The following is a 24,543-nucleotide window of genomic DNA, read 5'->3' as shown; positions in this document are numbered from 1 at the left end:
GGGGAAGCCTGAAGGTTTTGCTGCCTCACATAATGTCTTGCACGTAATTGGTGTTTAATAAATGTGTGCCAAGTTCATTTGAATTAAAAAAAATACTCACCTTTTCTTAATTTTGTGAAATAAGGAATAGTTGGAGTAGGAGATGATGGCCCTGGAATGAGGTGGGGAGTAGGATTCATATGTTGGACAATTTGCTTTTAGAGAAAATTGCTAAATTAGATGCCAAACTTTTAAGCTGTTAACAAGATAAGTTAGTATTTTTTTTTGTATGTGTGCTTCTTCCTTGATTAAATCTATTCAGAGGTATAATGTATTAAAGAGAGAGGCAACTACCGAAGGTTCTCTCCTCTGGTGTCATTAGAGAGATTGAAACAGGTCACTGAAAAAGGGGAATTGTGAAGAGGAACATGGACTCACCATGAGTGAAGCATCATTTGATGTTGTGAGACCTTCAGTCTCAAAGGCTTAAATGTTCACTCTTCATTTCTGAGCTAACACACAGGACATTTTAATTCCATTTAGAGTTTTACCTTTTATTTCTTAAAAGTGCCTTCATAATACCATACTCTGCTGCCTTTTCAAGGGGTGAAAATGGACCAGGGCTCTTGAAGGCTGTACCGGTGGCCCATGAGATCTGTCAGGTTTGACTGTGATGGAAAGGTTTTAACAGTGGTCCTGATGACACACCTGAATCTTCCATCTAAGGATGACTCAGCTAGTTATGGAGAGGATTATCACCAATAGCTTGCCCAGATGATGAAATGTTTTGGCTGAAGCAACAATGAAACAGTGAAGTTAAAAAGAATGTCCTTTAGTACTACATGACTCTCCATCTGCTTTCACAGGTGTATTGGAGAATATGGAAGACAATACTAAGAAGTGCATAGTTTTTAGACTATCTCTAACCATTAATTTGACTTCTTGGTATTTTATATCGGATTTTTGTCTAAGATTCAACAAATTGATATATTAAAGGAAGAAATGAACAATATCAGTATTGATATTCTCATGATAAGGCCAGAAACCAAAAGGATATTCAACACTGAAACATGGCTCACAATTATTTCTCTTTGATTATTAACCTAAAAGCAATAAGGAACATCATCCATTGGGTTCCTTGATCATCTCTTCTTTAAGAGCTCGTGATCAGAATAAGAAAAAAAAACACATTTAAAAATACCACCATGAATATGACTGTATCTTGTACATCTGTATCTATTGCAGAGGATGAAGAGATACCAAAAAATTCTTTGAAGGATATGACAAGACCTTCCAAGCTAGTCAAGCTATACTATAATATTCAGTGACTTCAGTGGGAAGATAGTCAACAGAGAAGATGGAAAAATGTACTTTGAAAAATATGTTTCAAGATTAGAAAAACAAAGAGATCAAATACTTGTAGACCATTTGGAAGTCTCATATCCATATATCATAAATTCTTTTTTGAAGAAGAAAGTTGGAAGACTCTGCATATTGTAGCACCAAACCTCTCAAATAAAATGAACTAGATCTTCTTAGGTGCTGAGGTCCCTTCCAACTCTGAAATTCAATAAATCTATGATTCTGATTCTGTGATGCAGGAATCATTTCAGTATCAGCAATCTAAGGGTAGTCAAACCACCAACTAGAAAAAGCAAAAGTCAAAATCAATATCGTATCAGAAGAAAAGATAAAGATGAAAATGCACTGCATACAGTTTCAACCTTGACCTATTTGAACAAGCTAAAATGGGAAATGAAAAAAGGGAAAATATTGACTTTGATTAGTTTTCTACAAAAGTTTTTTAATGGTATTTATTTTTTTCCCCAATTACATATGAAGACAATCTTTAGCTTTTGTTTTTACAAGATTTTGAGTTCCAAATTTTTCTCCTTCCTTCCCTTCCCTCCCATAATTTGAAAATGGTAGGCAATTTGATATAGGTTATACATTTCTACAAAAGTTGTAAAAGCAATCTATATAACGAGAAAGCCGTAAGAACCCAGAAATTGCTTTAGCCATCAAGCATTTTAACTCCTTGCCAAGAAAAGCTGTATAATCTCCAAAGAATCAAAATTGTGGGTGACCCAAAGGGCAATAGAGAAGCAAAGGGTGGGTACAAATAGACTGCAATGTATTTTAAAGTGAACTTCATGTAAGAAGTAGAGTAAGGAATACTATTGAGTAAATGTATCATTACAAAAGGTGATAGGTGATTGTCATAGCAGGGAGAAGGGATAACATGTGGATAATTGGAATACTATACTGGCACTCATACTGTATAAAAAGACTTGAAGAAAGGTCTCTAGCATCCTGGGTAGTTTTTCTGTAGAGAATTGATGAGAAAACATGGACAAAAGTTGCCCAGGAAGAGAAAGTACAAGTGACTTGAGATCTGCTTCATTGGGTGGAATAGCTCGGTTGATAAGATCCCACAATCATTGACATATAAGTAACACTATTTTCTGTGGGTCACCTTCTCTAGTCCTGATATTCATGCACGTTTCCTGAGGTCAGGTTTTCAAAGAGTATAATCTGTGTGCCGGGAAATTATCTCGTTTGCCTTACTTAATCAGTGACCAACAGTAATTTATTTGATTATTGAGTAGAACTCAAAAGTAATCATTTCTATCTCTGTAAGTCTTTAGAATGAAGGAATGAATGAAAAAAAACCCATTTATTATTTATATGTTAGTCTCCAAACAAAATTTTATTGTGCTATAGTGTATTTTAACAGGCAGCTAGGTGGTACGATGAATAGCGTGCTGGCCCTGAAATCAGGAGGACCTAAGTTCAAATTTGGCTCCAGATAGTAACTAGCTATGTGATCCTGGGCAAGTCACTTAACCCTGTTTGCCTCAGTTCCTATCTGTAAAATGAGTTGGAGAAGGAAATGGCAAACTGCTCTAGTATTTTTGCTTAGAAAACTCCAAAAGGGGTCACAGAGAGTCAGACACTACTGAAATGACTCAACAACAACAGCAACAATGTATTTTAAATAAAACAAATTATAAAAGGTGCTTGATAATTGAATTATCAAGGAGCCATAACTGCTAAAGAATGATACTACTCCTCCTGCTCCAAAAGCGCCAGAATGCCAGATATTGTGCTAAGCACTGGGGATGCAAATACAAAAAGCAGCAAAATCCCTGTCCTCACGAAACTTATATTCTAATAGGGTAAGATAATACATATTGGGGAGTTGGGGCTAGGGAGGGTGATTAGGTTTTATGAGTCATTGGGACAGTAAGTGGAAACATAAGGCAATTGATTGATTTCCCAGAAGTGGTATTTTTGATTTGATTATTATTATTAAGAGGTGGAAAGGGGGTAGGAGTGGATACTAAGCAACATGTTAGGAAGATGATCAAAGTTCAGCATGGTCTGGAGCCAGGTTAGATATGGTTAACTCTTGTTAATCAGGAATGTAAAGAAATTGTACTAGAAATCCATAGAAAGGAAGACTGTATGAGATTAAACAATATCTTAGTTTATCAGATAAGCTCCAGGCTGCAAGTTGCCTTGCTTGAGTGGAAATGGGAGGCCAGGACCAGGCAAAGAATGGGAAGTGTATATGTTATCTTCTGTCATTACAATGTAAACACTTTGAGGGCTAGAACTGTTTTGCTTTTATTTGAATTCTCAGACTTTAGAACAGTGCCTGGCACAAAGTAAGTATGTATGTCTGTATGTGGCTACCTAGCTAGTGACAGATGGTACCTACCCGAGGTGTCTAGGTTTTGTGGAAAGGAGAAGATAGCTCAATGTGAGTTTATAAAAGAAAGAATATTGAGGAGGATGGAGATAGGAGAGATAAGGGATTATTGGGAAAGATTGTGACCAGTTTGGAAAAAAAAAGAGAAGGATTAGCACAGGCAAGGGAGAACTCTTCAGTTGTGGGTACCTCATTTTAGGAAGCTCATTGACAAGCTGATCTCAATCCCCTTTGACAGTGTACTTACACTGAAATGTCATAGAACTTTGAAGTATCACAAAGGTGACTAGGAAGAGGGTAACTAGAAGCCACATGTAGCCCTCTAGGTCCTCAAGTGTGGCCCTTTGACTGAATTCAAACTCCACAGAACAAATCCCTTTAATAAAAGGATTCGTTTTGTAAAACTTGGATTCAGTCAAGAGGCCGTACCCAAGGCCTAGAAGGCCACATGTGGCCTCGAGGCCACAGGTTCCCTAGCCCTACACCAGGCCTTACAAATCAGTTGAAGCAACTGGGGATGCTTATAGTGAAGAAGAAAGCCCTTCAGGCAAGGATATGCTGGTAAATGTCTAACAACTGACACTCTGGAGGGAAAATGTACACAGGATACAACTTTAAGTTTAACCTGCATTTTCTCCATTATTTTCTTAAGTCTAGATAGTCAACGGAATAAATTAAGCCCTGATTTGTAGCATGTGCCTATTTCTGAAGGACAGATGCTCACACTGAAAATATGATGATTCTCCAGAGCAGGTTTGAATTGATTTTGGCACACTGCCAATTTCAGGAGGCTTGAAAGCAGACTCAGTGTTTGAAAAGCTGTGGATGAGGGATTAGTGTTGATTTGCTTAGCCCTAGAGAGTTGTACAGTTGTGGTATGGTGGCAAAAACACTGGATTTGGAGTCAGTGGACCTACTCTACCACTTCTGATCTGTTGACAATTCACTCAATCACTCTGGACCTCAGATTTCTCATTGGGAAAAATAAAGGAATTGGATAAGGTGATTTTTAAGGTCCCTTCCAGATCCAAAAATGTTTGATTCTAGTAACATACTTGGCATTTTCATATGGATATTCCTAACTGACCTTTACAGTGAGTTCATTTCCAAATTCCCATTGGATGTGGGCGATGGAATGACCTGGAAGAGTCTTAGGTACTCAAGTTGACTTCAACAATTCAATAAACATTTATTAAGCACTTACTATGTACATGACACTGCACCATGTTATCATTTTAGGCCCATATGGAAAAGATCTCAAAATCTAGATGAAAAGAAAATTACAATTTGATACTTACTCAAGGGTGGAGAAACATGCAAAGGTTGTCTTGCTCTCTTTGGTGGCAGAGGGAGAAAGGAAGGTTGAATTCAGAGATCTCCTTCTCTCTCTTTCCTGTTTAACACTCCAATTGGAGGCCCTCAAGGAAATGGAGACCACCTAAAAAGCCTGACTCTTCAGGAGCTGAAGGCAGTGGTGTTGTTATCCATAGTCCCAGACCAGTAGGTGAGTGGGTCTCAGAATGCTAAGGGTACAGAAATGAGAACATTTTACCCCAGAAGTGCCAAGACTTCCATGGATAATGTATCAAGCAATTATATATGTTGCCAGATAATACCCATTCGTTGACCATATATAATTCATAACTCATATATCACCCAGACAAGTGGTGATCAATGTGTTTGCTATACCATGTGCAATGCTAGTTTTTATACTAAGTATTATACACCTGCACCTTTGTATATGGGCTACTGTGCATGTTGGCTTACTATATGTAAATTAATGAATGTTTTACATGCATCTGCAAACTGTATCTATGTACCTGGGTGATTGTGGGGACTTCAAAATTTTTACTGCAAGGAGAATGTAAAAGAGTCAGGTACCTTTGTCTAAAAAACAGGTATGCAGGGGAAAGGTTACCAGGTCCTCCTCCTTTAGGGTAGTTAAGTTTCTTTGAGACTTATTAAAGCTTCAAGGTAATTTGCAGGACGGGTGCTAATTGCTAGGAGAATGACAGTAGTTTGAGTAGTAATTGAGATCTTTTCCAAAGTTATGATCTGGGCTACATTGGTGGGCTTTGGGGCACTTCACAGTTCTGTGGTTAATTCTATAATGTAGGGTGTTTAGGAATACAATAAGAAATAAAATCACTTAGGTTTAAAAATATAATCCTAGATTGAATGTTACATTTCCCCCCTAATGTGTGATAACACATAAAAGCAATGAGAACTTTTCTGGATCTAAAATTCATGATACAAATATTTCTTCAACTTCAAAGAAATTCATAAAATGAAATGATGATCAAATGTTATTCAGTGAATAATGTTTTAATCAAGCAAAGTATTGAGTGCACATGTGTAAGAAATGAGACATTTCCATCTTAGCTAGAGGATTAAAAATTGAATGTCTTTCCCCTAAAACCATGTAGAATCAATGTAGAATTGGTCCCACAAAGTCAACCCCAAACATGTGAATTGGAAGAAAACATATGGTTAATTCTCTTAGTTGCCAACACCCAGAACTGAACTTTTTAGACGAGCTGTTAGTTTATGTGTACACTTGCTTATGGAGAAGGGCCTGTGGCTTTTCTGAACTTTGTGAAGCCCAAAAGTCTCTCAAGTATTTTTTTTTCTTTGTACTGAAGACAGTGATTGCAATGATTTTCTCATAAACATTTTGCACTTACAGTTCCGTCATAAGAGTGATAACCAGGTGAATAATCGACTTTCTGAAGTACTCATCAATGGCAGGTAAGAAACATGTTCTTCTTGTTATTCTTATCATTTGGGGGAGAGGGAATCAATAAGCATTGTTCTGTGGCTTTCTTTTCTGAACAGGTACTTTTATTTCCCTCTTTAATTGATTTTTTTATAAAGTTGTATTAAATTATGCTTTTTCTTCTTCATTGTGTTTGATGTGTGACTGCTGCAGAACTTTATCTCTGCTCTGTTCCACATTTCTTAGTAATTTCTTAGAATGGACAAAGAGACTTTGCTGTTATCAGTTTTTAGACATCAAACGCTACTTAGAATTGATTTCGTCATCGTAATAATACTGACATTTATATAGTGCTATAAATTTTGCAAGGTATTTCACAGACATCCCACTTAAGCTTCACAACAGCCCTGGGAGGTACAGTTGGTATTCAGTAAGTATTTTTCAGACAATGAATAAATAAATCTAAATGATAATTTCTGGGGAAGAATATTTCTAGAGAGGATGTGCAGCACATTAAAACATCAAAATTTCAAAACAAGACTCTTCTTCCCAATGCATTATTTAGTGTATCACATGGCATATTTTAGAAAGGTAAACAGAAAGTTTCATGATTTTTTAATTTCCTCTACCATTAAAATGATATTATTTGTAGACTGTTTCCAATAAAATAAAATATTCTAAATTTGCTTTCTCTAAAACAAACAAAAGACAACTCTAAGAGACTTACTTAATGTATGTAAATTCCAAATACAAAAATTACCTCCAGCCTGGCTGTCATTCTTATTGGCCAGTGGATATTTAATCAGCATGATAATGCTAATAATATGTATTTTAGAGGGAATATTGTATAACAAAACACGTACAAGAGAAAGACTAAGACATTAAACGTACCTCAAAATCATTGACAATAAATAGCAAAGTGCGAATAATTCATCTTTGGATGAATTACTCTGTTCTTCAGTGGGAGAAAGATCAATAGAAGGCAGAAGTGATCTTCCTTCACTCACTCTGAGACTATATGGGTTTCAGAAAAGAGTGCCAAAGGTACAAATGAAAAAAAATGGCTTCAGCTACAAATATGGCAGTTGTTGCCGAGAAGGAGCATGATATAAATGAATTATGATGGTAGAAATTTTCCAAGTGGATGAGCTTAGTGTTGCCTGAGGGTTCTGTGATCTCTTCAGAGTAAGTACTACCTTCATTGATGTAGACAATAGCTTCTCTATGCTTGCTCATTCTGTGTCATTATCATCTATGTTTTTCCATAGATGATGCATCCAACATACTGGGAATCTTCCTCTGTTTCTTTGAACATCTAGGGGAGACTTAGTGTGTTTCTCATTCTCACTAAATGAACTTTTCTAGTTTTTTTTAAACGTCACTTCTTGACTGAAAGTCATCTTTGGGAATATTCTATGACCTTCAAACGTCTGCAATGTGCTTCTTGCCATTACCCTTTGGTTTACCTTCAATTTTGATTTTTCCAAGATGATGATGTTCACAGCACTGTAGCCCCACTGGGAGAATATTGATCTAAAAGAAACAGGCTTTTTAAACGTGGACAGCTCAGACTGCCTCAGTGTAGTGTGGAGATGACTCTGGGTTCTCAAAGGTTATCCAATGGAGATTAAGCTCCATCAGATTCTATCAAGGTAGAAAGGCTTCAGTGAAAAACCCAATGACAAACTGCTTCTGCTGTCTGAGGGCCATCCCAGATATATGTTGAGAACATTGACCCCCTGGTGATGAATTCTTGGCAATGGTGACCCCCTGAATGAATAAAGTGTAAAAATACTTATTTAATCCATGTATAGTGTTAGCATTGGATGGGTAGTTTCTGTTAATTTTATTGGGCATATTCCTGTATTAATTCTTTATTTCATATTTTTATTGTTGTCTTGATGAGACAACATGTCTACATGTTACGGATTGTTTGAAGAAGTTTGGTTGCATGTCCTGATCTTCCCAAGTCTCTTAATTAAGGTTGTAACAAGGTTGACTATAAAGGAAGGGATCTGATCCTACAACTGATAGTCCATATAATTACTTTGCAATCAAAAGTTGGGTTAATAATAGAACTCTAAGCTGAAAGGTACCTTAGAGATCATCTGGTCTAGGTCTCTCATTTTATAGATGAATAAATTGAGGTCTAGAGTGGCTAAATGACTTGATGAATGTCATGTAGCTAACTAATATCGAAATATTAGTTGAACACAAAGAGTTGAACCTGTGTCTTGATTTCCAGACCAGGGTTTTTTTCACTAAATCATGCTGCCTGAAAAATGAGATAAAGGGTTAAGTAGTTATACAGTAATTTTTATAGTAAACTTTCATTCATGTAATTAATCTCCAACTTCATTTTGGAGGCAAGGCATCTAGATGGCGCAGTGGATAGAATGCTGAGCCTGAAGTCGGGAAAACTGGTCTTCCTGAATTCAAATATGGCCTCAGACACTTACTAGCTGTGTGACCCTAGACAAGTCACTTAACCTTGTTTGCCTCAGTTTCTTATCTATAAAATGAGCTGGAAAAGGAAATGACAAACTGCTCCAGTATCTTTGCCAACCCAAATGGGGTCACAAAGACTTGGACATGACACAATAACAACAACAATAACAACATTTTGAAAGCATGCCTTGGCAATAATTTGGGATTTATAGATAATCATCTTTGTCATCATTATAATCAAAATAATTCACATTTACATAGCATTTTAAGTTCTACAACAACCATGTGAGGTAGGTAGTATAAGAATGATCATCTCATTTTATAAACGAAGCCATATTATAAAATTTGCATTATTTTATTTTTTGAGGGGAGACTCCTTAAGTATTTTCCTTATCTTCACAGGTTTCTAATATCTTAATTTGCCAAAGTGATTCTTATCTAAAATTCTTTTGTAATTGAACGGTCTAATATCAGATGTTCCCATTCCTCTGTAATTTTATAACCGTTTCTCAGGCAAGACGTTTCTTTGATGCTGTTGAACTTTCTATCAGTTTTGACCATCAGCTTACTGTGGAACACATCCCATATTACACATTTGCCTGAACCTTTTATCTTGGGTAACCTTTAAAAAATATTTTCCTACTTCTGCCTCCATCTCTAGAGCTACTTAAAAATTCTTTCTTGAATAATTCCCTCTTGAAGTTTTGCACAATTAGAAAGAAGTAAGAGCTTGTGTGTACAAAACAATAAGGCAAATCAGACGTGTTACTTGTCATATTGTGGCCAGCAATTTAGCAGCTTCTCACCATAACAAAACAAAACAAAACAAAACAAAAAATCCCCCACAGGATATGAAAAATGAAACTATGGATTTCTTTGCTTTGTAGGCTCTTTAAAATGGGTGGAGTGGTTTTCCTGAATCTAATTTTCTTTCTTTGATATGTAGATAGATGGGGGCTTTCATCAATGTGGGTACTTCCTCTACTGGTATCATATCATGGTATTATAGTATGGTGAAATTAAAAAATCAGGGAGGTCATTGTCCTGTTGTTCGTTTTTCTGTTCCAGTCATGTTTGGAGCATTGTATTCAATTCCGGGCACCATGTTTTAGGAAGGACACTGATAAGCTGGAGTGTCTAGACCAATGAGGATATCGTGCTATCTGAGCAATGGTTGAAGAAATTGGGGATGTTTGGATTGGAGAAGAGAAGACAGAAGGTGTGAGGCCACAGGATAGCCAACTTTAAGAGTCTGAAAGACTGACACCAAGAAAAGAATTCGATTTGTTCTGTGTGGCCCCAAAGGATGGAATTAGGAACAGTGAATGAAAGTTGCAAAGAGGCATATTTAGACTTGATGTAAGGAAAATTTCTTAACTTTAGAGGTATCCAAAAGTAGAATGAACTGTCTTGGGAGATATTGGGATACCCATTATTAGAGATCTTTAAGCAAAGGTAGAATAACCATTTGTTTGGTGGGTTGTAAACGGTCAGTCATTCAGTTAGTCAACAAACTTACTATTTGCCAGACATAGTACTTAGTTTTAGGGATACAAAACAAAGCAACAACAGTCCCTGTCCTCAAGCAGCTTACTTTAGAATGGGGAAGACAATATGCAATTTACTAGGTACCTAGAAGATACATGGAGAGAAGATGGAAGGCAGTCTTAGAGAAAGCACTAGCAGTTGGGGAAGAGGGAGACCAGGAAGACCTCTTGCAGAAGGTGATATTAAATGTGGGTTGAAGAATAATAATAATAATCCCCATTTTACAGATGAGGAAACTGAGGCCAACAGAGGTTAAGTGACTTGCCCAGGGTCACACAGCTAGTAAGTATCTGAGGCTGGATTTAAACTCAGATCTTTCTGCTTCTGGGTCTGGCATTCTATACATTGTGCCCTCTTGCCTCTGTGACTTCTTCCTATATTGAGACTCTATGTTCTTGTTATTCTGGGTTCTAGAATTAGAGTTGGGATAGCTGGGTTTGGATGGTAGTTCTTTTTTTTCTTTTTTTCTTTTTTTCTTTTTTTGGCAATTCAGGTTAAGTGACTTGCCCAGGGTCACACAGCTAGTAAGTGTCAAGTGTTTGGTCTGAGGCCAGATTTGAACTCAGGTCCTCCTGACTTCAGGGCCAGTGTTCTATCTATCTACTGTACCACCTACCTGCCCCTTGGATGCTAGTTCTAATACTAACTGTGCAACTTTGTTCATATTACTTCCCCTCTCTGATCCTTGGGATCCTCACTTGGAAAAAGAGGAAAATGATGCTTGAGCTTCCTACCTCACAGGCACAGGTTGCTATTGAGGAAAGCACTTTCTAAGCCCTTTGGAGTTAAATAAATAGAAATGTCTTTCATTATCATCCTGGGCAGCTCTTGTCTGTGGCTTTCCCGATATCTTTCCCCAAAATTCTACCCCATATATTGGAAACCTTTCTCTGGTTCTTGAAGTAGAACTTGGGGTACCAGTGTAACCTGTGGACTATCTCTTTTCTTTCATTTTTACTATATGATTGGTCTGCCTTCTTTTATAAGAATAAGAATGACATTAGTAATCGCTAGCACTAATATAGCATTTTAAGGCTTGCAAAGCACTTTTAAAATATCATCTCATTTCCCCCTCTCACAACAACCATGAGAGGGAGGAGAGGAGCAGCTCTCCAACGTGTCTAGTCCTTTCACTGGTGCAGTCTGTCACCTGTCTGTGCCTAATTGCTGTCCACATTTTTCTCCATAGAGGATTCATTCAAGGTGCTGTCCATCTGTTGTCCTTCACTCATGTTACTTCATTAACCTACTTCATCTAAAGATCTTCTATGGTGTTTCTATTGTCCTTTGGGTCACTTATAAGTTTTGATTCTTCTAAGATTGGGGATTTGCAGTGAACCATAAACCATTACCAAAAGAATATTACTGTTAAAAAGATGAGTTTTTGTAACAAGGGACAGCTTGGAATCATTGAAAGAATCACACTGTTTCCAAATGCATTTCATCCCTTTTTTCTTCATCTGTACTCAGGCCATTTGCCATGCCTATCATAGCTACATATTTTGATAGCCTAACTTAATGAGCTGTCTGTCCAACTGCATGTCATAATTCGAGCAATATACACATAATTAGAATATGAAGCTTTGCCATTGTGGCATATTTCTTCCCTCTTCCAATGTGCCTCTCCAGAAACCCTTCTTCTGAATCATGGATGGGAACTTTTTATAAGCTCTGCAAACCAGATCAAAGTGTTTTGATGTTCCCACTGCTTTCTGAAGACATTCCTGTGCTAATTTGCTTGGCTTATCCAGTGCCCATGGGAAAAAATAATAGGAAGACAATCAGGTAGAGGGAGTTAGGGGGATCTCTCAGAATTCCATGGATCAGGACAGCTAGGTGGCGCAGTGGATAGAGCACCAGGTCTGGAGTCAGGAGGACCTGAGTTCAAATCTGACCTTAGATACATAACACTTATTAGCTGTGTGACCCTGGGCAAGTCACTTAACCCTGTTGCCTAGCCAAAAAAAAAAAAAAATAGAATTGCATGGGTCAGTGAAAGATGAAAAATGAATAGGAGGTACCCTTCTGGAATCTGGAGACAGAGAGGGCACATTAGTAGATCTCAACTCAGAGAGAAGTGAAATTTCAAATTTAGAGAAGTAAGCATTCCACACAAAGGGTCTTACCTCAGGTAGTAGATGCTACTCTCCTGCTACTCTTCCTGTTCCACTGAATCTGAATTTTCCCTTCTCTATGGTTTGATTTAGATATGCTAATGTGTCTTCTCGGTCTCCAGATCCTAGAAGGGTACCTCCTATTCGTTCTTCATCTTTTGTTGACTCTTAGATTCTGAGAGACTCCCTTAATCCCCTCTCCCTGATTGTAGGGTCATACAGCTAATAAGTGTCTGAGTCTGGATTTGAATTTAGGTTTTCCTGATTCCAACATGCTATCAACCACCAGCTCCCTCTGGAGGGTGGTCCTATGATGGGACAGTCTCTTCTGGGACTAGCATCCAAACCCAGATATTCCAACTCTATCCTTCCCTCTGTATTGCACAGACAGGTGACAGACTGCACCAGTGAAAGTACTAGACACGTTGGAGAACTGCTCCTCGCCTCCCTCTCATGGTTGTTGTGAGAGGGGGAAATGAGATGATATTTTAAAAGTGCTTTGCAAGCCTTAAAATGCTATATTAGTGCTAGCAATTACTAATGTCATTCTTATTTTTATAAAAGAAGGCAGACCAATCATATAGTAAAAATGAAAGAAAAGAGATAGCCCACGGGTTACACTGGTACCCCAAGTTCTACTTCAAGAACCAGAGAAAGGTTTCCAATATATGGGGTAGAATTTTGGGGAAAGATATCGGGAAAGCCATAGACAAGAGCTGCCCAGGATGATAATGAAAGACATTTCTATTTATTTAACTCCAAAGAGCTTAGAAAGTGCTTTCCTCAATAGCAACCTGTGCCTGTGAGGTAGGAATGGGATTTAGAGGAATGGGATAAGGGAAGGAAACAGGCATTTATATGGCACCTAACATGTTTCAGGCAATGTGCTAAGTACTTTGAACAAAAATTTCATTTGATCCTTTGAGGTATGTGCCTTTATTATCCCCATTTTATAGTCGAGGAAAATGAAGCAAACTGAGGTTAAGTCACTTGTCCAGGGTCACACAGCTAGTAAATGACTGAAGCTGGATTTAAACTCAGGTCTTCCTGACTCCAGGAAGGGAACAAGTCTTTATTAAGTGCTTACTTTGTACCAGAAACTGTGCTAAGTGCTTTATAAATATATCATTTGATCATCACAACAACTCTGTGAGGTAGGTGAGGAAAATGAGGAAGACAGAGGTTAAGTGACTTGTCCAGGGTCACACAGCTAATAAATGTCTGAAGGTGGATTTGAACTCATGTCTTCCTGACTATACCCCCGTGTTCTATCCATTATGCCACTAACTGCCTTACAAGTTGCCTATGAAACTGTATGAAAGATCAGAATAATAGATAGGCATTCTAGCTCTGAATTTGTGAATGAGCTAGATGTTTTTACAAGCCTGGTCCTAGCTCTTTCATTCTAAAAGAGTCATGACAGTGAAGAGCCAAAACCATATACTGGAGAAAAGAAGAAACTGATTGAGAATGCCTGTGTAGGGAGAGCCAAAAAGGGAAGAGGAAGAGTCAATGATACCTGAAGGACCTGAGGCTATGGTGGAACCATCTGGATGAAGAGCCATTGTAGTGAATGATCGGAAATCATCCAGGGCCAATGAGAGGTTCAAAGAGAAGTGATGCTTCACTGTAGGGCTGAGACCAGTAGGGGAGCAATGAAGCAAGGAGCTTGAGGAGAGGAAAAGCTAGAAAGCAAGCAACTGTGGCGAGCAGCAACTGCAGGAGGGGATGGTCAAAGAGCAACAAAATAGAGAGCCCCAGTGTGGAGGAACAAACATTGATTCCTTCCCTCTGTATTGTGAGCTATGGGGACTGAATAGGTACATGAGTAAGAATTGGCCCTCAGGAGGGGAGTTGGTCATATGAGTCCCTGAGCTATTTCTAGGGACCTCCATCTAATTGTGAAGAATGAATAGGTCCTTGGGGGAAGGCTTGTTTGATAACTTGACCATCAAAAAGGAGAATGGGCTTTTTTTTTTTCATGAGGCTGTGTGAGTCTTTGATTTATGGTATAAGTAAAACCTATTCAATGCCTTGTGAACCTCAGTGTTTGAAAGGGGAGCTGTTGGCTATCTTTGTGGGAATATAGTACAGTGAACAGTTTCATCCAGGTAAGGGTGAAATGAGTTAGATACTAAAGTTCAAAGGCTTCACTTGGATGTCAAAGAGCACTTCAGAGAAAAGTGAGATGTCCTCAAACCAAAACTTGCCCTTTGTGCAGGAAGGAGCCTTGTGTTGGAGGCTCCGATGCAAGGGTTATACACATTAAGAACAGCAACAGTTAACTTAATGTTTATGGGCAGCTTAAGAACTGCTTGATTCTTAGCACCTTTTCTCTACCACCATACCTGTAAAAATGGAAGGGGGCTGCAGAGAACCAAGGAGCATGTTCTATTTTAGTGAATTCTATCAGTCATGATGGCCAAAAAAATTCATCACCTGGTAAATAACAATCTGGTGGTGAGCATTTAAAAAAAAATCTTTCTATAGACAGGTATCTAGGAACATAATCCTATTAGAGTGTTGTAATATATCAAATAAGGGCAGCTAGGTGGTACAGTGGACCTGGAGTCAAGAAGATCTGAATTCAAATGTGGCTTCAAACACTTTACTAGCTATGCAAGTAGCTTATCCCTATTTGCCTCAGTTTCCTCATCTTTAAAATGAACCAGAGTAGGAAATGGCAAATCACTTCAGTAGCTTTGCCAAGAAAACCCTAAATGGGGTCACAAAGAATCTGACATGACTGAAAAGTGACTGAACAACAATAACATTGTTGAACGAGATAAAATGTATAAAACACTTTACAAACTTTAAGGTACTTTGTAAATGCTATTAGTTATTAAACTATTACAATAGTCATTAATTTATTGTTTCACAATCAAGGATTCAAGTTCGTAATTCAAATTCTATAGTGGTCTTTTTGAACTTTAGCATCTTGAATTAGGGTCACAGGACTATAGACATAGCATTGGAACGAATCTTAGAATCTCATGGGGTCCAACTTTCTCATTTCACAGATGAGGAATATTAGGTCAAAGTACGTTATATCACTTGCCCAAGATCACACACAGTTAGTGAAATGTCAGAGCCAAGATTCAAACTCATATTCTTTGACTCTAAATCCAACACTTTCTCTATGCCCTAAAATTATTTTTGTATCATTTTGTATATTTAAATTATTTTACACAATTTTAAAAAACAAAGCCTAAAATTGTAATTTAAAAGAAAATTATCTGCTTTAAAAAAATCTATTGTCCCTAGTCCTTACAAATAATGCTTGATTTGCTTGGCTCATATTAACAAGGATCCTGCTTTAGTCTTGTTCAATCTGGCAAGAAGACTCAGAAGTGCCAGCATTCTAGAAAGTTCCTGTTGTAGCTACCACAGTTTGACAGGCTCTAATTCATAGAAAGGCCTTACAGAGGTCTGAATGATTTACTGGGATAAGCACGCAGCACACTAAAAAAAAAATCACTAGAGACTTGAAAGCATTTTCCAGGGGGATCCACAAATCTGGTACCTAGAATTGCTGCTTCAGGTACAAAAAAAAAAGGCAATTTAGGATTTCTGGAAAATGCCATCATCATTTTTCAGCTTATATAAGAGCAACCAGAGTCTTGGAAATGAGTTCTGAATCTCTCAACTTGTGGAGTGAAAAGATATGGTGGAAATCTAAATCATTCTTTCCATTCTTTAAAAAAGAATGTAGACTTTTTTTTTTTACTCACCTAGAGATTTTGAGTTCTTCCAGCTATTTAGAAGAAAGGTGATATGTAATTCCAAGACTTTATTACTACAATTATTTTTACTTATTCATCCACTTATAACCCCACCCCCAGACTTCTGGAGATTCAGGAAGATATTGCATTTATCCCTGACATGAAAGGAAAACCAGTAAAACTATTAGACATGTTGCTCTTCAAAATTTACGTTCACTGCTGTCACAAAGCTTTATGTTATGTAAAGAAAGCCAACAATTCCTTAGCCAGCCTAGCATTTGGTTTTGAGTCAGACTACACCAGGAATAATATATTCAGCTCTGGGTGACACACTTTAACAGGGACATTAATAAGCTAGAGGGTGTTCAAAGGAAGGTGACCAGGATGGTGACAGGATTTGAAACCATATTGTATAAAGGTCCATACAACAATCATTTATTACCTTTTATGCCCTAGGCACTGTACTAAGTGTTGAGGGTACAGACAAAAAAGAAGCGATCCATGCTTCCAAAGAGTTTACATTCTTCTGGGGGAGATAGCATGTATATACAAGATATATAAAAACCAGGGGTTTTAAGAAGCAGAATTGAGGAGAGAGTACCTTCCGGGTATGTTTGCTAGCCAGTGCAAAGACAGGTAGACTGGAGATGAAGTGTTTGTGTAGTAGGAACAATGGTTGGACCACAGAGTAGATAAAGGGGAATAATATACAATGAGCTGGAAAAGCAGAGTCAGGTTGTGAAGAGCTTTAAATACTAAACCGAAGAGTTTATGTTTGAAATCGGAGGTATATCCAGGAAAAGAGAAGACTGTAAAAATATTTGAAGAACTTTCATGTCGAAGAGGAATTAGATATTCTGTTTGGTTCCATAGGTGGGAACTAGAACCATTGGGAAGAAATTATAAGGAGTAAGTTTTTTTTATTCAGTATTAGCAAAGATCTAAGTAACAATTCCAGAAATGGAACTAGCTACCTCTAGAGGTGGTGAGTTCAACATTGAAGAGTTGAAGCAAAAACTAGATGACCAAACTTTATTCATTCAATCAAACCAACTTAAGTTTAAAACACCCCCTATGTACCAGACACTCTGCTAACCATAGGGATACAAATGTCTCTGTCCTCTTAAGGAGCTTGCATTCTAATGGGAGCTCATACTTTCATTGGATTTGAAACTTTGAGTGAATTGTAGAGGAGAGTTCAAATCAAGACACAAAACAAAACAAAACATGAAGTTAGATTGACCTCTGGCTACTCAATCACTCTATAAGTGCCGAACCAGTTAAAGAGAAGTACAAGACATGGGACCTGTTTTTGGGGAGCCTATAATCTTGTCCATGAGCAAAAAAAAAAAAGAACAGAGATGTGAAGTTCAGGAGCCCGTGAATGTTGGCTTGGAATATAGTCTTAACAGCCAACCATAGGTCATCTGCCACAATTCTTGAGTGTCATCTGTCTGCTGAGTACTCAGGAAACTAGAATGGAATGGCACTTATATGTGCAGTGGTGGAAAAGGACACTGGATTTAGAGTCAGAAGACCTAGATTTGAATCTTCATTCTCTTCCTTATTGCCTGGGTGACCTTAGGCAACTTATTCCCTGGGCTTCTGTTTTTCATGTGTAAAATTAAGTGTTCTTTAAGATACCTCATCTTGCCAAGTCCAAATGCTATGATCAATACATTAATCTTTTCAGTTCTCTTACAATACTCATGTTTCTTATTCCTGGATACCAGAAAAATTAGAGGCTTAAAAAATGTGCCTGTTCCTTTAATATTTGCTTTAATACTTTTGGAAGTCTTTTTCCTCTTCCTAAAATTCTATAGGGAATGGCCTTTTATATTAAGCCCTAATGAATCACAGTCCTATTAAGAAGGAGTTTGGCTTTTGGAAAAGTCCAGTCATGTTACTATTAAGATGATGTGTGGGTAGATCATACCATTCATTTTTAAAAGAACACAAGAAATGCTACAGTGGGTCAGGCCATTATTTCTCCAAGCCAGTATCCTGTTTCCGTCAGCAGCATATTTTGCTATGCTATTTAATTAAATATCTTTCTCTTTGAATTAATTTGGTCTCTTGTTGGTCTGGCAAGAAAAACATAATTAGGGCTCCAGGAATTGTGCTTTTGAATGGATGCAAACTGAAAGTGTGTCTAGTAGTTGTAGTCTTGGTACTAGTATATAATAGTATATGTCAATGTCTATATATGTATATGTGTATGTGCATGTATATATATATATATACACAATACACTATTGCATCAGTATATTATGATATAGTATATGTATACACATGCATATAATAGTATACAACATATGTATACATGTATATATGCATGCACGTATATAGAAATTATATATGGTATATACACATATGTATATATAATAGTATACTACATATGTATACATGTATGCACATATAGTAAACTATCATACACTGTATACACATATATAGTAGTACACTATAGTATATAATAGTATACTGTATATATACATATAATAGTATATGACATATGTATACAAGTATGTACACGCAGTATATATATAGTATACTAGATATGTAGTATACTCTAGTATATTTTTGTGTGTATACATATACTATGCTATAATATACTATATATTATATATACTACAGTGTATGTATGTATGTATGTATATATAGATATATGCATTTACATATACATGTATAGACATAGACATGGGCACGGTCATAGACATGTAGCGTTAGCTGCTACTACCAGGACTACCACTATATATATATGTATACACATGTATGTATATAATGCTTTAAAGTCTGCAAAGAGTTTTATGTACATTTTCTCTGCTGATCCTCATAGCAATTCTGTAAGGCAAGTGCTATTATCATCTCCATTTTACAATTGAGGAAACTGAGGCCTAGGGAGGTTAAATGATTTGCCTTGGGTCACAAATCTAGTAAGTGTCTCAGGCAGAATTCAAACCTGGGCCTTCCCAACTCTAAGTCCAGCCCTCCATCCACTACACAATGTTGTCTTGCACGTGGGCTGTCTTTCAGTGGGCATGTCCAGAGTCTCTAGATTTACACGCTCCAGCACTGCAGAGATTGATCTCTTGAAAATTGTCTGAAGTGGCTTTTACAGAGTAGACCAGTAGTTTTGCTGTCATGGTTATGTTATTGTGTATAAGGTGCACTGAAGTGTTGTTGTTTATTAATATCATTGAATTGTTGTGATACATTTTGATTGAAAACCAGTTTTGCTAGCTGCCATGGTTGCTCAGGGGCTGAAAGATTGGTGTTTTTTCACTGTAATTGGCTTATACCAAGGACTTTTGGTTGTGAGAATGCATCTTGGCTGTACTGACCAACATGTTGTACAGGTTACTTAAAATAGTCCCAACTTGGGGCAGCTAGGTGGCGCAGTGGATAGAGCTCTGGCCCTGGAGTCAGGAGGACCTGAGTTCAAATCCAGCCTCAGACTTGATACTTACTAGCTGTGTGACCCTGGGCAAGTCACTTAACCCCAATTGCTTCACCAAAAAGCAAAAAAAAAAAAGAATTGTTCCAACTAGAAGTAGACTTGCAGAAAAAAATTAATCAATTGCTTAGTGCATAAAGCACCAATGGCACTATAGCACTGGGTATGCAAATTATATCACAGGAACCATTTGTTTTATTTCTCTTTTAAGTTTTGTAGTCACCTTCAGGAGACCTTTTCTGCTTCCTTGAATTGTCAGCGTCTGCATATACCCATCACTGTTTTTTAAAAAAAACCCATCTTCCATATTTGTTTATCTGTAAATATGCTATTTCAAGTCAAGCTAACAAGCATTTGTTAAGTTTTTACTATGTGTCAGCCCTGTTTTAAATGCTGGGAATATCAATACAAAGAGAAAGAGAGACAGTGCCTGCCCTCAAGGAGCTTTCATTCTGACAGGGGAAAACAATACATAAATGGAAGCTGAAGAAAGGTGGGGGGGCATACCTGCATGGTAGAGTGGTAGAGAATTTCCCCCAGTGGAAGCAAGCTCATGGAGGCCGGGGATTGTCTCACTTTTGTGTTTTCATCCCTGGCACCTAGCAGCTAACCTGGAAAAAATATCAGAACTAAAGAAATGCATGTTAGCTGATTGAGATGAACATCAACAAAATTTAATCAGAAATGTTCACTGAGTAGTCAAAGTAGCATTTGGCTATCGTGCAAACAAAAGAGGGACAAATAAGTGTGTACCATGTAATTTGCGAAGGTGTTACAAAAATAATAATGTGAATAAAAATTTTTACTTAAGGTTATATTTTGTCCTTCCGTGAATTTATTGGTAGTCATACTCAAGGGCGAGGGGACAGGGGAGGGAAGAAAAAAAAAGGAAAAAAAAAGAAATTTACATGATAACTTTATTATATTTAAAAGGAATAGCAAGTTGTACATAACAGATTTGCAGTTTCATGTGCAATCATCTTTTAAATTATCCTTTGTTATAGAAATGCTTGTTTTATTCCATAAATTAAAAATAAAATACAAATTAAAAAAAAGTTGGAGGCCCTGGGATAGCACAATTTCAAAGTGGCTCTATTAGATGGTTTTATAATTAAGTACATTTTAAACTATACTCTTCCCTCTCTCTCCTGCACAATCTTAATCAGTGAACCAAGGGTTTAGATGTCAGTAGCTCCTGCCCTGGGTATAGTTAACAATCTCAGAAAGGTTAAATTCCATCAAGCACAAGGGTTTCATGAATGCTTGGCTATTAGATTGCCACCCAAGATTTCCATTTCATCTCTTCTTAAAAATAGCTCAACATGAAACAGCAACATAAAATGTTCTGCTTTTATGAGATGATTAGTGACACATGTAGGTCTCAAAAACATCAGTGATTTAAAGCAGTTCAATTGCACATTTTTCTTTTCCAGTTGTTGGCTATATAGGAATCATGTGTGTGGAATGTATGGGATATTTTTTGGTCTGTAAGAATTCCTAGAATAAATCCAGGCAATGGTTCAGAAGTTTTGCTATCAGATACTTACAATAGATATTGAGGGAACTATTTGGAAAGAGGTTTGCTAGGCTAAAAGTATATAGGCTGGTAGCCAAGATGTCATTTATGATGGGATCTTTACAAAATAGCATACCTAGGAAGGATTTCTGATTCTAATGTATGGTACTGCCCTCTGCTGGACTGGATTAGAAAAGTCAGTCTGTCTTCTGATGGTTATATTTGGAGGGATTGTGGGTGTCATTACTAAATTCTTGTCTGCTTTGTTACCTGCAACAAACAGCACCAAAGATTATTGACCCCAGTGTATTAGAAGCAAAAAATTGTAGATTCTCCCTTGCGCTTCCTGAAAATAGGACAGTGGACTCCCACGGTGATTCCATTGGAGTGTGGCCACAGATGGTTTTGTCTGATAGCATCTGAGAATCCTTGGATAGCACTGAATTGAGTTATCTTGTATTCATCAGGGCCCTTGGGCTTACAATTGATGTGGAGACTTCTGTTATTAGACAATGGGAAGAGGGACAGTTCTTTCGGCCTTTTTATTTTTAGCCCACCCAGTACATTTCCATGTTACTGGTGATATCACTGAGGCTGTGGAACAGTTGCTAAGGGGCCCATGTGGAAAGACCCACCCGCCTGACAACAACACACAGGACCTGCCCAAGTGCAGGGAAAGGCTCGATCAAGGGATTCTAAAAACAATGATGTTGGAGAAAACACACACACACACACACACACACACACACACACACGCACGCACAAATGCATTTTTATTGAGCTCAAAAACAAGTTAATCAAAACAGTCTCACTGGTTTTTGGACTCAGTGAAAGGATTTTTTAAAAAATATTAATTTCATCTTTAACCCACTTTCTGTCTCAAAGTCTGGAAAATAGTTCCCAAACTAAAGAAAATATATTTTTGTTAGTTTTACTTTTTTTTTCCATTAATTTCACTATTCTTCCCCCTGCCTCCTCCCCCACACCTAAATTGAACTCTCCTTTGGCAGTATCTATCTGCTAATGCAGATGGAAAGGCCTCTTTACAAATCGACTGGTTTCTGTACATGGGGCCACAAAATTGCCACAACATGTGCCTGTAATTCTTTGTGATCATCTATTGTTATATTAGCACAGGTGCATCTAAAAGTGAGTATAATTTTTTATATACTAATTATTTTCTTAAATGGGATGTATCTTGACTCAACACCTTGCTAACATTCTGTCAACCTTTCCTTTCCCCTTGATTTGATTCAACTCAACATGCATTTATTAAATATCTATGATGTGCAAGATATTTTGTTGATTCCTTTTGTAATTTTCAGGTCACTTTGTGGAGAGATTTAGAGAGGCTCCTCACTTATACGGACCGAGGGGGGTGCTGAGTCCCTCCTCTCTTCCACTACTTCCCTCCCCCCATTCTCCAACTATGTGTGTAATTGGCTTCATGATGTCAAGGCCATGGTGGGCATGGGGCTTGACAGGTCACACTCTGCGTCCTTCCCTTCCTCCTCTATCTCTCCGAAAGAGATTTTGTCCAATGGAAATGCCAGCTACAGTTACTATCCAGGGCATCCTTTAGCAGGAAAGGAAATGGCAGTCAATACATTAGTTATAGATATGTCCAGGCCTTCATAGCACCTTCCAAGGGACTCCCACTGCTGGTCCTCCTATGGAGGTAATATACTGGTCAAGAGGCTTTATCCGGTGGTTCTATAGGGTGGTCAGGGAGGAGTGGGACTCTGGAGAACTTTGATCTAGGGCTTCCTAATCCTTTGGGTTGATTTTTTAAAAATACTGTGGTCTTTGTGGCATCAGCTGGGAAGCCTCAAAAGACTGGAAGATTGAAAATCTAGGTTCTGGTTCTCAGCTTGGTCACTGTCTTTGTCACTTTTGGCAGTTCACTTAACCTTTCTGTGCCTTGGTTTCCCCATTTGTAAAATGAGGTGTTGAACTAGATGATTTTTAAGGAATCCCTCCTATCATTAACATTTTATCAGTTTATATATAAAGGGGAATTTTAATACTTCTAAAAGTTTTGTCTGTGGATGTTATGAAGATTAAAGCTGGGAAAAATCTCAAAGATAGAATACATACAGATAACTACAGACATACAAGAAGAACATGACAAGTCAAAAAACAGACATCATAATGGAAAAGATAATATAGAAAATTGCCCTGAATTTCTGAATAAAGAAAGCACTAATATCCACAGGTTGATGCATAGGGACACTATTAAATTTAATAATTTCAACAATAACCAACAAATCGTACAAGCATCTCGATTATCTGACTTTCAAATCCAGTGGTCTTTTCTCCCTGCCACGCAACAATCATTTTCTTTTTTTTAAATTGTTGCAGTATCTTTTTTGTTTTTTTAATAGTATTTTATTTTTTTTCCAATTACATATAAAGACAGTTTTTAGCATTCATTTAAAAAAATAGAGTTCCAAATTTTCTTCCCTCTCTCACCTCCTCCCTCCTTAAGACGGTAAATGATTTGATATAGGTTATATATGTGCAATTATGTAAAACATATTTCCATATTAGCCATGTTATTAAGGAAGAAACAAACTCAAAGAAAAAACCATGAAAAAATAAAGAAAGTGAAAATAGTATGCTTTGATCTATATTCAGACTACATCAGTTCTTTCTCTGGCTGTGGATAGCATTTTTCATCATGAGTCTTTTGGGGTTGTCTTGATCACTGAATTGCTGAGAATAGCTAAGTCGTTCACAGTTGATCATCATACGATAGTGGATGTTACTTTGTACAATATTCTTCTGGTTCTGCTAACTTCACTTTGTGACAGTTCATGTAAGTCTTTCCAGGTTTTTCTTAAATCATCCTGCTCATCATTTCTTATAGGGTAGAAATATTCCATTACATTCATATGCCACAACTTGTTCAGCCATTCCTCAATTGATGGGATCCCCTCAATTTCCAATTCTTTACCACCACAAAAGAGCTACTATAAATATTTTGTACAAATAGGTCCTTTCCCCCCCTTTTCTAGGCTACACACGTACAATCATATTTAACATATTTCCACATTAGTCATGTTGTGAAAGAAGAATCAGAATGAAAGAGAAAAACCATGAGAAAGAAAAAAAAAAAAGAGAAAATAGTGTGCTTCAATCTGCATTGACTCCATAGTTCTTTCTCCTGATGTGGATAGCATTTTCCATCATGAATCCTTTGGAATTGTCTTAGATCATTGTATTGCTGAGAAGAGCTAAGTCTATCAAAGCTGGTCATCACACAATGTTGCTGTTAATGGTTCTGCTCACTTCACTTTCTAACAGTTCATGTAAATCTTTCCGGGTTTTT

The 24,543-nt window shown here is 37.4% G+C and overlaps 1 protein-coding gene across 4 annotated transcripts in view; it reads left to right on the top strand.

Moving 5' to 3' along the window:
- The window catches only part of ATP8B4 (ATPase phospholipid transporting 8B4 (putative)), a 327,254-nt gene that overhangs the window by 93,279 nt on the left and 209,432 nt on the right, over positions 1–24,543 (top strand). For all 4 annotated transcript variants that reach the window (XM_027840872.1, XM_027840874.1, XM_027840871.1 and 1 more), the window contains one exon: positions 6,381–6,442. In XM_027840872.1, the coding sequence (XP_027696673.1) occupies positions 6,381–6,442 (62 nt within the window). The remainder of the gene's footprint in view (positions 1–6,380; positions 6,443–24,543) is intronic.

The sequence above is a fragment of the Vombatus ursinus genome, unplaced genomic scaffold (assembly GCF_900497805.2).
Source record: "Vombatus ursinus unplaced genomic scaffold, bare-nosed wombat genome assembly UNPS02014848.1, whole genome shotgun sequence".
NCBI lineage: Eukaryota > Metazoa > Chordata > Mammalia > Diprotodontia > Vombatidae > Vombatus > Vombatus ursinus.
This window is presented reverse-complemented; position numbering and strand designations above follow the sequence as displayed.